The 12859-nt window shown below is 55.1% G+C and overlaps 1 protein-coding gene across 1 annotated transcript; it reads right to left on the reverse strand.

The window, feature by feature from the left end:
• Positions 1–99: 99 nt before the first annotated feature.
• On the reverse strand, positions 100–12264 carry SLC44A4 (solute carrier family 44 member 4). Its single transcript, XM_064597427.1, has 19 exons — positions 10827–12264; positions 10621–10699; positions 9531–9630; positions 9325–9450; positions 9094–9154; positions 7658–7745; positions 7485–7568; positions 6986–7221; positions 6780–6879; positions 5591–5683; positions 5189–5291; positions 2572–2825; positions 2390–2484; positions 2214–2317; positions 2029–2102; positions 1739–1809; positions 1540–1634; positions 1383–1467; positions 100–504 (listed from the first exon to the last, which is right to left on the reverse strand). The coding sequence occupies exons 1-19, from the start codon at positions 10945–10947 to the stop codon at positions 380–382; spliced, it is 2094 nt and encodes a 697-aa protein (XP_064453497.1). The 5' UTR covers positions 10948–12264; the 3' UTR covers positions 100–379.
• Positions 12265–12859: the final 595 nt, after the last annotated feature.

Raw genomic sequence — 12859 nt, forward strand, 5'->3', positions numbered from 1 at the left:
TTGGCCCTCACACACTGAGACTCCTCACATGACCGGAACCGGGCCTTCCAATTGGCTCCTTTTGAAGCCTCGGAACTTGTGACCCGGACTAGAAGCTTATTGGCTGGGATGAAGAAGGGCTGACATCACTCCGCAGGAACCTTTTGATTGGCCATGGCTCCTGGGGCGTGTTAGAGGGGGCGGGGCCTATTTTAAAGAGCCAGGCGGCGGAAAAAAAGCTGCAATTCGTCATGGAGGAAATAAAAGTCCCGGACTTTTTGAGAAAACAAAGTATCAACCTTTAATAATTTTTTTTAACTACAAAATCGAGATCTGGAAGGCGGGGTGAGGCTGGGAGGCTGTACAGGAGGGGTGCAGCCCTGGATCAGGGCCGCGTCTCTCACTTCTTTTTCTTCTTCTTGTCCCCTGGGAACGCCTCGTTTTTCCTGCCTAGGATCTTCAGAAGGGATTTGGGCATGTAGTAGGGCCGGTCCAGGGAGCCGTCGTTCCTCTCCAGGTCTTCCACTGAGCCGCAACAGAGACCGTTAGAGTGGACCCTCGGGAGCTACCCCACTCCCCGGGAAGATAGGGGAAGACGAGACTAGCTGCCTGGTTTCAGGCTGCACCACCACGGGCTGTTCTTTTGGGCAGTTTTGGTAACCTATATGTAATCTCGGTTTCTTGGTAAAGTGGGGTCAGTAATACTGTAGTTCATAGCGTGCTAGAGCTTAAGAACAGAAATGCATGTCAACCGCGTACTGCAGACTGCAGTGCATACTAAACCCTGAATGGATGTAGAGCTGACTCTTGAACGACACAGGGATTAGGGGCGCTGACCCCCCACGCAATCAACAATCGGCCTATTGCTTTTTTTCCACCCGAATTTTATAGCCTACTGTTGACCCAAAGCCTTACTGGTAACAGTCAGTTAACACGTATTTTGTATGTTATATGTACTGTATACTGTATTCTTACAATAAAATAAGCTAAGGAAGAGAAAATGTTAAGACAATCCTAAGGAAAAGAATACGTTTACAGTACTTACTGTATTTATCGGGAAAAAATGGGGTTGTTCAATGGTCATAGGAGGGTGAGCTAATCCCCACTCACTACAGCCACCTGCTGGGAAGTCTCTTGTGGCCGTTCTACCTTCGATTTTCTACGGAGAGATACCAGAGGCCTCTGCCCCGGAATGCTCTTTCTTGGGAGACCCTGCCAGCCTGGCAGCTCACTTCCTCTTTTCTTCCGCAAGCCCCTGGCTTGAGGATGGCAGAAGAGGCTTCCTCTGAGTTTGGCTCCTTTAGCTCACAAAGCTGCTGTTTCTAGAAGTCCCAAGTCTCCAAAAAACCCTAAACAATCTGGTACCTTGAAATTTGGGGGGAGTGGGAGGGGCTGTCACTCACAGAAACAGAGGAAGAGTGTGTCCACACACATGCCAAAAACGCTGAAGAAGCCGCTGGCAATGACATAGGCCCCCAGGATGGAGATCTGGAAGATCCAGGGCATGTTAGAGTTCCTTCAGGGGGTTGGACAGTGAGGCAGAGCCGGGGAGTCACTCACCATGATGGGCAGCCAGTAATAGTTGAGGAAGGGGTTCTCAAAGTCTCTACCCAGCCCCTGGATGCGACCGGTGAAGAAAAAGAAGGACAGGACCCCTGGGGGAGAGGTCTGGAGGTCAGTGTCATCACTCCTCTGAGGTCACCTCGGCTGCCCTCTGCCCCTGCCCTCCGTCCGCGTAACTCCCAGCCCTGGCCCTTACCGACACCTCCAACCACCAGCAGCTTCCCGAAGAGCAGCAGCAAGTCTGTGACTTTATCCAGAACGACCACCCTGTATGGGAAGTTGGGGTGGGTCGGGCATGAGGGGGCCTGGCAGGGCTAGGAACTGGATTGGCTATATAAGTTGCTGTGACAGATGCAAAATGAAAATCGTTCACACTTCAAGATGAAGGCAGCAGAACATTCAACCAAGCTCGAGGCCCTGCTGAGCACCGCATGCCCACAAAGCCGGCCTTGGGTAGGAGATCCTGGGGGTGGGGGAGAGCCTGACCTGACAATGTTCCGCATGAGCAGCATGAAAGCATTTTTGGCGGAGACACAGAAATTCTTCCCGTAGATGGCGATCTGAGTGGGGTCGAAAGGTCAGAGTCACCTGTGTGGAGCTTACCTGGACCAGGGCAGGGGCCTGAGCCCAGGGACCCCAGAACAAGGGGCTGCTCGTGCAGCGGGGCTCACCATGATGTAGGCATTGCGGTTTAGGAACTTGATAAACTTCTCCAGACACCAGAGGCAGCACTTAAAGCAGCACATGATGCAGCGGGCCACAGGGTTCTGGGCTCCTGGGAGAAAGGGGTCGCTCATGTTTGGTCACTGTGCCCTGACAGCCCCACCCCAAGGGGCCAGCTGCTCACCTCTCAGTTTGCTGTCAGTGTACTCCAGAATGACTCGGGCTATCTGCACAAGGGTCAGGATGAGGGCTCCAAAGGCCAGCGACCCAGTGTGGTAACTGCAGAGGGGCCAGGCAGTCAGAGGCAGCTCCAGGGCCCCTGAGACTCCCAGGCTCACAATTCCCAGCCCCCGGCCCCAGGCTTACCGGAGTGTGCGGATGAAGGCAGAGCTCAGGGGGAAGGTGGGGATGTCCCGGGGCTTGTGGAAGGCCCAGTAGAAGGAGGCAAAGGCCCCAGCCAGGACACACTGGCCCAGGGCCAGTACCCAGTTGATGGTCCAGAACAGACCCAGGACCCCGTAGATTTGCAAATTGAAGAGAGAACGCTGAACCAGGCCTGTGGATGAGTAGCTCTGGAAGACGCACCCCAGCCCTGGGCATGAGGAGTTCACGGGCTGGGCCTGGGGGTGACAGAGTACGGTCATTCCCAGCCAACTCCTGCCACTCCGAGTAGAGGGAGGGAAGTAGCGGCCTCCCTGAGTTGGGGAAGCCATTTCGTTCCAGGAGATCCTTCTCCAGGTTCTAGTTGGGTTCAGATTGCCTAGTGTGTGAGAGTAATTAGCTTTCCTTCAGTCTCCATATGGGCACAAGAGGTCCCAGGCTGCGTGGGCCAAGCCTGAATGGTGTGAAGGCAGCGTGACCAGCACCTAGCTCTCTCCCTGGCGCTCAATCAGCAATCCCCTCTAAGACAGCCTCTGCAGGGACGCCTGGGTGGCTCAGTCGGTTAAGCGGCTGCCTTCGGCCCGGGTCATGATCCCAGGGTCCTGGAATTGAGTCCCGCATCAGGCTCCTTGCTCAGCAAGGAGTCTGCTTCTCCCTCTCTCTCCCTCTGCTTGTGCTCTGTCAAATAAATAAAATCTTAAAAAAACCCCAAAAAGACAGCCTCTGCAACTTCAACCAAAATGCTTGCTAGCAAAAATGAACACACTGGGAATATTAGATGGTATTAAGGAATTATTGTTAATCTTGTTGGGTGTGATAATGGTATAGTGGTTAGGCTTTTTATTTATTTTTAAATTTATTTTATTTTTTATTTTTTTGGTTGTGTGTTTTTTTCTTTTTAAGATTTCTTTCTAGAGAGAGAGAGCAGGGAGAGGAGCAGAGGGAGAGGGAGAGAATCTGAAGCAGACTCCCCACTGAGCAGGGGGCCTGCCCCAGGCCTCAATCCCATGACCCTGAGGTCATCGCCCTGAGATCATGATCTGAGCAGAAATCAAGAGTCAGATGCTCAACCGACTGAGCCACCCAGGCGCCCCTTTGGTTATGCTTTTTAAAGTCCTTATCTGTCAGGGCACCTGGCTGGCTCAATCTGTAGAGCGTGCGACTCTTGATCTTAGAGTTGAGTCTGAGCCTCACGTTGGGGGTAGAGATTATTTAAAAAAAAAAAAAGTAAAAAGTGCTTATCTGTCGAGATCCATCCTGATGTGTTTACGGGTGAACTGGCACATATGTCCAGAATTTACCTTAAAAAACTCCAGGAAAAAGGATTGTGGGGGGTAGGGGAGTGGAGATGGATGAAACAAGGACAGTGGGAAGGTGAGAGTTTGTGTGGGTTTGAAAATTTCCACAATAAAAAGTAAAAAACACAGAAGTAAAACAAAAATCAAAAAAACCCAACAACCCTTTCCAGCAAATGTAACAAAAATCTTAAGAATTGCTGAAATTGCTGTGTGTCTTCAAAAAAATTTTTTTTTAAAGATTTATTTATTTGAGAGAGCGAGAATGAGAGAGAGTACATGAGAGGGGGGAGGGTCAGAGGGAGAAGCAGGCTCCTCGCTGAGCAGGGAGCCCGATGCGGGACTCGATCCCTGGACTCCAGGATCATGACCTGAGCCGAAGGCAGTTGCTTAACCAACTGAGCCACCCAGGCGCCCTCAAAATTTTTTAATAGGAAAATAACTACTTTCCACTTTGTAACTGTGGGTTTCTAGCAGTCTCCACTGCTAGATCCTGAACAAGCTGGAAGCGAGAACCAGGTCATTTGGAGCTTTGCATACCTAGTGCTTGGCACAGGGTGGGTCCTCCCTAAATGTAAACCAACCTCCCTCCCTCTCCTGTTGTAGAGTGGGCTAATGCCTGGGAGCAAAGCCCCATCCCAGCTTCCAAGAGGTGGCCCCACGAAAGCTCTGAAGACAGCAAATCCCCTGCAGTCCCATGCACTTTCTGGGAACCCCAGAGGGCAGAGTGTGGGGAAGCGGCTTCTCTTCCCCGCCCCCCCCCACTCAGCCCCACCTGCCTATTGCCTAAGGCACTTTGTTCCCAGGAAAAAGGCTTTAAAATGAAACAAAACCCATCTACAGTTATCAGCTCTTATCAGGTGCCAGACATTGTACAAAGCACTTTACGTGCCTGATGTCATTCAATCTTCTCAGCCACTCCGAGGGACAGGTATTATGATTGTCTCCATTTTACAGATGAATGGACTGAGACTGGAGGCCCAAGTGGCTAACAGTCCTCCTGGCAGAGGCCAGTTCAGGGGAGGGTGGGAAGGGCCGACCCCGCTTTCCCAGAGCCACACGCCTCCTCCAGCCTCAGTTTCCTTCTTTGAGTAGGGGTGGCTGAGGGGGAGGCATACTGGATCCAGAGTCCACTACTGGCCCCCTTTCTGGCTCTACTGGGGGCCTGTCATGTGACCTTGAGGGAACTCCTTTTTCTCTCTGGTCCTCAGTCTCTGCTGCACAATGAGGGATTTGGACCAGCTGGCCCCTAAGGTCACCTCAGCCCTGCTGGTGCCCACCACCATGTCCACCCCAAATCCCCTCACCATGGGGTCGCACGATGTATTCATTTGCACTTTTTCACAGCCGGGCAAGCTGGCGTTGGGCACCCAGAGGACATATTGGGGTTGCCCGGATGTGGCCAGGTACCCAGAGGGGAGTCAAGGAAGAAGGCATAGTCACATGGGGGTCTCCACGGGTACGTTCCTCAGGGACACCTTCCCAGGCACTTGCGCAGGTTGTTCACTGCAGAAAGGGTTGGAAATCAGCCTGGGCTCAGTCTTTCAACTCTGTCCAGGGGCGGGCCTGTGTCTGCCCGGAGAAAGGGGCACCTTCTTCCCATTGCACTAAGGCATTGTACAGGTAAATACTGCCCCTTCCCCGCCGCCCCCCCAACCCCGCCACCGACCCCCCCTCAGAAGGGCCTTGGCCATGTGGCCAAAGGATACAGGGCAGTCATGGTCCAATAGACAATGCAGATGAGCAGGAGGACAAAGGTGACCAGAGGGTAGAACAGGGTAGACATCATCTGCCCCACAGCCCTGTAGGGAGGTAAGAGTAGTCCATCAGTATGGCCCCGGGCCCCAGCGCCCACCCATCATCCTGTCCTGGGGCTGACCCTGATAAGGTCCCCACTGCTGCCCTTGCCAGGGCCTGCTCTGTCCCCCAGGCTGGGCACACAGTAGGTGCTCACTGAATGAACGGAATTGAATAAACCAGGCTCAAGGGACCCTTAGAGGAAATCAGAGTAGCAGAGGAGCCACCTGGGGCAGCTTCAGGGAGGATAAGGGAGCAGAGTCCTCAAAGTCCGGTCTCCTGACGGGCTCGGCAGGTAGGACCGGGGTGGGAACAAGCCTGGGCTCCTGCCATCCCACCCCTCAGCCACCACCACGGCAGCCACCTTTCTGCCCGCTCCTCATGGAGAGCCTGCTTCCTGTTCTGGGAACCTGACAAGACACTAACTCATTTAATCCTCATGACAACCCTACGAAGAGGGAACTATTTTTTTTTTTAAGATTTATTTATTTATTTATTCATTTGAGAGAGCGAGAATGAGAGAGAGAGAGAGAACACATGGGGGGGGAGGGTCAGAGGGAGAAGCAGACTCCCCACTGAGCAGGGAGCCCGATGCGGGACTCGATCCCGGGATTCCAGGATCATGACCTGAGCCGAAGGCAGTCGCTTAACCAACTGAGCCACCCAGGCACCCCTGAAGTAGGAACTATTATTGGCCCCCACCCCCCGGGCACCTGGGCAGCTCAGTCGGTTGAGTGTCTGCCTTTGGCTCAGGTCATGATCCCAGGGTCCTGGGATAGAGTCCCGCATCAGGCTCCCTGCTTGGCGGGAAGCCTGCTTCTCCCTCTCCCTCTGCCTGCCACTCCCCCTGCTTATGCTCTCTCTTCCTTGCTCTCTCTCAAATAAATAAGTAAAATCTTTAAAAAAAAAAAAAAAAACTATTATTGTCCCCATTTCACAGGTAGGTAAACCGAGTCTCAGACAAACTGAGTCACGCGGCAGTGTTAACCACTGCGTAACTCTGTCCTTCTCTTCCGGGGCTCCCCGCCACCTTCCCAGCACTGCCATGCCATGCCTGCACCCCTGTCCTCTGCCCCATCTCCCTCCCAGACAGGTTCTGACTTGCTGGCCTCCTTCAGGAGGGCGATGGCGATGCAGATCCGCTGCCGCAGGAAGATCAGCAGCAACAGCAGGATGCCTTCAAGCACAGCCAGCACGATCACTGGGGGCGGACAGGGAGCAGAGGGGCCTGTGTCAGGGCCGGGGCTCGGCAAGGGCCGGGCCAGCCCCTGGGCGGCTGGTGGTCCGGCAGCGGGCAGGGCACTCACAGGCAGCCAGCCAGGTCTCCTGAACGTTGCGGTAGGCGCCGAGGTTGGTGGTGATGCCCAGCTGGTTGATGGAGGCACCCTTGTCCCGCAGCACTCGGTACTCCTCCCAGCAGTGGTAGATGCCGTATGCCAGCACGCCCAGCACCCCGAGGATCAGCACCAGCACCAGCGGCCCGGCCACCAGGCGCAGAAGCAGGATAAACAGCAGGCTCAGGACCAGAGCCACACCTAGGGTGCTGCAGGCAGGGTGAAGTAGTTGAGAGTCATCCCTGGGCCCCTAAATCTTCTCCCTTTCCGAGGCTCCCGAATGCCTCACACTCCCCATGTCCCCAGGTTAGATCCCCTTTCTCTTACAAATCTTGTTGGGTGTGGGGTCAGTTCTGAGCTCCGGGCTCCTCCTCCTCTGTCCAAAGTTTCTGCTTCAGACATTGGGCTAGGAGCCAGAGGAGGGGGAGGGAGGGCAGCAGGGAAGGAGAGAGTAGGGGGACCAGGGACTCACACAAGAATCCAATGCCAGGACTGGGCAACATCTTCGAAAATCTTCACAGTGATGTCACGGGCACTGAGGCTGTCAAGAACACCGCTTCGGCGGGGTGGGGGGGCAGAGTCAGATGGGGCTCTTGGCGGGGGAAGGGGTACGGGACAGAGGTGTGGGGGCAGGAGGATGCCCACCTGATCCCGTGGGAGATGGAGGTGTTGCTGGGGATCCCTGGGAGTTCGGGTGGAGTGCTGTTCGCCAGCGGAAGACAACGCCCCAGAGCTGGGGGGAGAAAACCGGGGCTCCTGGGTGGGCAGGCCCAGAGCTTTGCCTTGAAAGCCTCTGGCCTCCACCCAGCACCCGAGTGGCCTTAGGGAAGGCAGGAGAGATGGGCTTTGCCCCCCCTCCCCACCCAGAGAGCTGCTCTTGACTCCATAGCCAAGAGGGAGTTCCTGCCCCGCGGGGCCCCAGCCAGCTTCTTTCCCGGTCTCTCAGGACCACTTCCTCCCGTCCTTGTCTCTGCCAGGTGGAGACCCGCATTTCCTCTGGCCTGACTCTTACATTCCACCCTCCACCCACCCTTATACTCCACCCTTCAACCCCCCTCTGCCCAAGAGTCAGGGAGACCATGCCTCCTCATTCCCGGGCTCTAGAGCATTCTGCTGCTCAGACACTTCCAGCAGCTCTGCCCTGGAGTGCCCACGCTCCCTGGCCAGGCTTCAAGGCCCCACCATCGGAGCTCAGCCCACTTTCCCCTCACCTCTACTTCTGCTCTCCCTGAGCCTCTCTCTGAGTGTTCTCCCTCCAGAAATCCCATCCATTACTCCCTGTTCAGCTCCATCTCCATGTCACCTCCTCCAGGAAGCCTTCTCACCCCTTCCCCAACTCCTTCAGCACCTATTATGTGCCTACAGAATCCTTTATCTCCACCCTTCCAACGACTTTGCCAGGCAAGCTGGCTTTGGCATTTACATTCTAAAGATGAGGAAACAAATCTCAGAGAGGTTGAGTAATTGGCCCAAGACCACACAGCTGGAAAGTGCTGGAATCTGGATCTGAGTTTGGAGCATTCACTTGAGATCTTTTTATTGTACTTATTTGAGAATTGGCTGTTTTCTCATGCTATAATTAAAAATTTTTTCCTATTAAAAATACCATTGACGGGGGGGCGGGAAAAAAAAATACCATTGACTATTGGAAAGAAGAACATATAGAAAAAATTAGAAAGTCAACTGCGAGCCCAGTACCCAGCCACATTTGCTTGTGAGTCTGGCTGGACATCCAGTCTGCTCCCAGTGCACAGACATTAACGTGTGTGGGTACATTTGCCCAGCTGTGTTTCTGTGGGATGCTCATGCAGTGTCTTTGCCAACATCTCTGATCTCTGCACCTAAAATGTAGCTCGAACCGGGAGCAGTTTCATCTGCCCTGTGACTCGCCTGGGTGCCTGTGCCCAGCAGGTGCACAAGACGGTAGGGTCAAGATGCAGAGAGCAAAATGAAGACCCGGTGCTAATTCCAGTTCGGCCAGACAAGCTGCATGACTTTACTCTCTCTGGGCTTGGTTTCCTCATTTGAGCAATAAGAATACAGGACTAGATGCTGCCCGAGGAAGGAATGCAGCTTCTCACCTGGAGTGGAAGGGAGGAGGAATCCGGGGCAGAGCTCCTGCTGCAGGCTTTGGGTCACTGGCTGGGGGTTGGGGGAGGACATACAGACACACAGACAGAGCAGGATGAAGGAGGGAGCCCCCCGCACCACCCCCACCCCCACCCCCACCATAGTCACCTACCCAACTCCCCGTCCCCCCACCCAGGTGACTCCTCCTTGGCCACAGGGATGACACTGGAGGTGGCTCTCACCATATCCCAGGGCACCCCTGGCAGGCAAAAGTTCCTGTCTGCCATGTAGAAGACCTCCCCAACCTTCTGCGAGAGCTGCTTGGCTTCCACCGTCCATGCATCCTTGGGGCAGGAGGACACACACACCTGGGGGCAGAGAGAGTGCTGAGGGGCTGGTACCTGGACCCTGGGGGCAACCGGGGCAGAGGTGGGTCCTCGGCTCTGACCTGGGGTGTGGGACACTGCAGGCCGTTCTCAGCGACCACGATGACGTTGGTGGCCAGAATGCAGCTGAAGATGTTGAAGTACAGAAGATACGGTTTATCTCTGCGGGAGGGAAGGAAGTGTGGGCATCAGGACCTGGTCAGGTGTGGGGAAAGGGGAGGACTGCCGGGGCCCTGGCTCAAGAATACAGTGGGCCCAGTGGAAGTGTGTGTGGGGCCCATACCCTGATGCACACCACTCAGCTCCTGGCCTTAGGAAGCTCAGTTCAGCTGGGAAGATACAGGAGGCACCCGGAAGACTTCCCAGAGTAACTGAGCATCGAAGCTGCTACCAAATGGCTAAGAGTTTTACGACCTTGAGCAAGTCACTTAACTGCCCACTGCCTCAATCCCATCAGGTGTAAGGTAAGAGGACCTGCTTCGTAGGGTTTCAATGAGTGTGTGTGTGCAAAGTACACCATCTGCCTGGAACGTAGTAAACGCCATGTCATTGGGAAGGTTTTATTATTTACTGAAAGTTTCCTGCTGGCGGAACTGATGGCATGGTTTCAGGGATCCCCCCTGAGTTTCAGATTAAGAAATCAAAAGCTCAGAGAGGTTGACTACCTTGCCCAAGGCCATACGACCAGAACTGACTTAGCCCAGTTGGGGAGTCAAACGCCAAATTCTGAACTTTAAAACCCATGCACTTAACCATGGCTCTGCCTCCCATTTTCGGAGGGCATCAGAAGCCAGCTGCTCAGAAATGGAGGCTGCTCAATGTGGCCTCGCCTGAGGAAACTCAGGGAGGCTTTGGCCCCCGGGCGGGGGGCAACAGAGGAAGGATCTGGAGCCTGAGTGTTGGAACCATGCTGGGGAGCCTGCCCCTCTTTTTTTTTTTTTTTAAGATTTTATTTACTTATTTGTCAGAGAGCGAGCGCACAAGCAGGGGGAACAACGGGCAGAGGGAGAAGCAGGCTTCCCGCTGAGCAGGGAGCCCAACGTGGGGCTCAATCCCAGGACCCCGGGATCATGACCTGAGCCGAAGGCAGACGCTTAATGACTGAGCCCACTAGGCGTCCCGATCTGCCCCTCTTCCTGCCTTTGTACTCACTCATTAGCCCCTACCCCGCAGTAGGCACCGGTAGAGTTCCTGGGGTAGAGGACTTGCCGGGGGTCTCCGTACACCCAAGCTGGAAGCAGATGGAGAGTTGAATCACCAGAGAGTGGGACTTGGGGGATGGGGAGCAGCCTCGGGGATGGTCTTTGCTCTCCCCGCCTCCCACCACCGCCCCAGCACCGCGCCCGCTGGAAACTCACCCACGATCCCCACCACGATGTAACCCAGAATGAAGACAAGGAAGAGGACACAGCAGATGATGTCTGTGCAGCTCCTGGGAGAGAAGTGGGGGGAGGCTTTGGAGGGGGAGGCGGGGCGCATGGTTTGGAGGAGTCACGGGTTGGAGAGTCGGGGGATGCTGGAGAAGGTGTGCCGGTAGGTTTTATTTTATTTTTCTAAGAAAACCTTTTTCTCACAATGCACCAGGGAATAAATAAGAAGCGCTTGTTTCCATTTGTCCTCAGGAAGGTGTGTGTGGGGGAGATGACAAAAAAAACCCCAAATAACTGTTTTTTGGGTGAGTAAACTTCTGAAGTATGACCCAGAAAAGTAAACAACTCCTAAGTGCCCCACTGGATGAATTTTCCCAAACAGCACACACCCGTGTAGCCAGCTTCCAGGTCAAGAAACAGAACCTCACCAGCACCCCAGAAGGCCCCTTGTGCCTGCCCCAGACAGAAGAGTTCACCCAAGGGCACCACTTTCCTGGGGCAGGAGTTTTCTTTTTTATAAACTTATTACCAATATTTCAGCAAATACAATGCAAAACGAAGACCCCCACCCCCTAGTTGGGCAGGTGCCCAGAACTTACCTGTTCCTGATGGGACCTCGGAAGGTGGGGTCATATTTGGCTGGCTTCCCTGAGGGCACGGGGAGGAGTAGGGAGAGTGAAGCCTGAGTGGATGTCTCTTCCCATGTCCTGTCCCTCCCACATCCTTCCTTGCAGTGTGATCCTACCCTGGCCCAGGATCCTCCCTGGACCTCAGGAGTTCAGGGGGAGATGGACAGGGGCAGAGCTGGTGGGAGAAGTTGGAGAGCAGGAGAGGTAGGATTAAGGCATGGGCAGCAGCTTCACTGCTCACCGTGAACTCCACCAAGTTGGCTTTGGAGGGAGGGGAAAAGGGGGCCTTAACAGGTTGTTTCCAGCTCACACCTCAAGGCTGGCAGCCAGGGAAATAGCCTTCGCCTCCTGCCCCCATCCTGGCCCATTTCTCCTGTGTCTCCCCCTGGCTGGGATGTGGGACTCTGAGTCAAGCCACCCCAGTGGCTCTCCCACCCCAGTCCTTATCCCTCTCCCCTCCCTGTGCCCAGGCCAGGGTGGGCACAAATCTAGAGCACCTCAGGGAGGTCACAGCCCCTCCCCACAGCTGCCCCAGGTCCTACCTCCACCCTCTGGCCCAAGGCCGCAGAGAAAGAGACTGGAGCCAAAGGCATTAACTCCTGCAGGACCTGGGCAGGGAGGGGCCCCTGTAAGGCCTCCCCACCCAAAGGGACCCCAGGCCACTGCCAGTCTCTGGGTGAGCAGTCAGGGTGACACCTGAGCCGGGTGGTTGAGACTGTGGTCGGTTTAGATTGTGGCCATGTCCTGTTCCTGGTCCTCCCTGAGTACACACAGGGAGGAGGTGGGGCCAGGCAGCTAGGGTCCTGTGTTGGCACAGAGCAGGGAGGGCAGAGGGTTGGGCAAGAGTGTGGGAAGGGGTGAGATTCCTTCTCCTTAGGTGTTCTGGACTCTGTCCCTCCATGGCTCTCACACATGAGATCAATGATTGACCCAAAGCTGTTCCAGGAAGTCTGCTGGGGAGGCCTTACTGTTCCTTGTCCTAGCCTGCTTAGGAACCCAAGCTTTGCCTCTGGGAGGCCCCTCCCTTGGGATTCCCTCCCCTTCAGACCAGGAGCTCAGACCTCTAAGCCCCAAGGGACCCTGCAGGCAGGCCTGTGGCCCTTACTGCTTCACAGGGAGCCCAGAGGCTGGTGTCCCAGTTCCCTCTTGTCTCAGAACACCCCACCCCTAATCCTAGGGGTCTCTGGGACAGGCTCCTGGCCCTGCGTCCTCACGGAGATTCTGCAGATAGGCTCCCTGCTCCCTCTCCCCTTGCCTTACCCTTCACAGGAAGCCCTTGTGAAGCCCCTGCCCCTATCTTTCATAGTACCCTGAGAAGTCTTCCCCTCCTGACAGAGACCCCAGAGGCAGGACCCGGCCCCCTCTCCACAGAGGCCCACAGCCCTAACGCCT

This window comes from Mirounga angustirostris, unplaced genomic scaffold (genome assembly GCF_029215605.1).
Source record: "Mirounga angustirostris isolate CCGP_5_RB_7025 unplaced genomic scaffold, mMirAng1.0.hap1 SCAF_8, whole genome shotgun sequence".
Lineage (NCBI taxonomy): Eukaryota > Metazoa > Chordata > Mammalia > Carnivora > Phocidae > Mirounga > Mirounga angustirostris.

What these genes read in the sequence shown, in the direction of transcription:
- SLC44A4 (XM_064597427.1), bottom strand. Translation starts at nt 10,947, where the DNA reads ATGCGCCCCGCCTCCCCCTCCAAAGCCTCCCCCCACTTCTCTCCCAGG. An exon ending in TATTGGACCATGACTGCCCT is followed by an intron (nt 5,292 to 5,590) that starts GTATCCTTTGGC and finishes ACTCCCCTCTGG; the next exon opens with GTACCTGGCCACATCCGGGC. An exon ending in ATTACTGGCTGCCCATCATG is followed by an intron (nt 1,468 to 1,539) that starts GTGAGTGACTCC and finishes TGGATCTTCCAG; the next exon opens with ATCTCCATCCTGGGGGCCTA.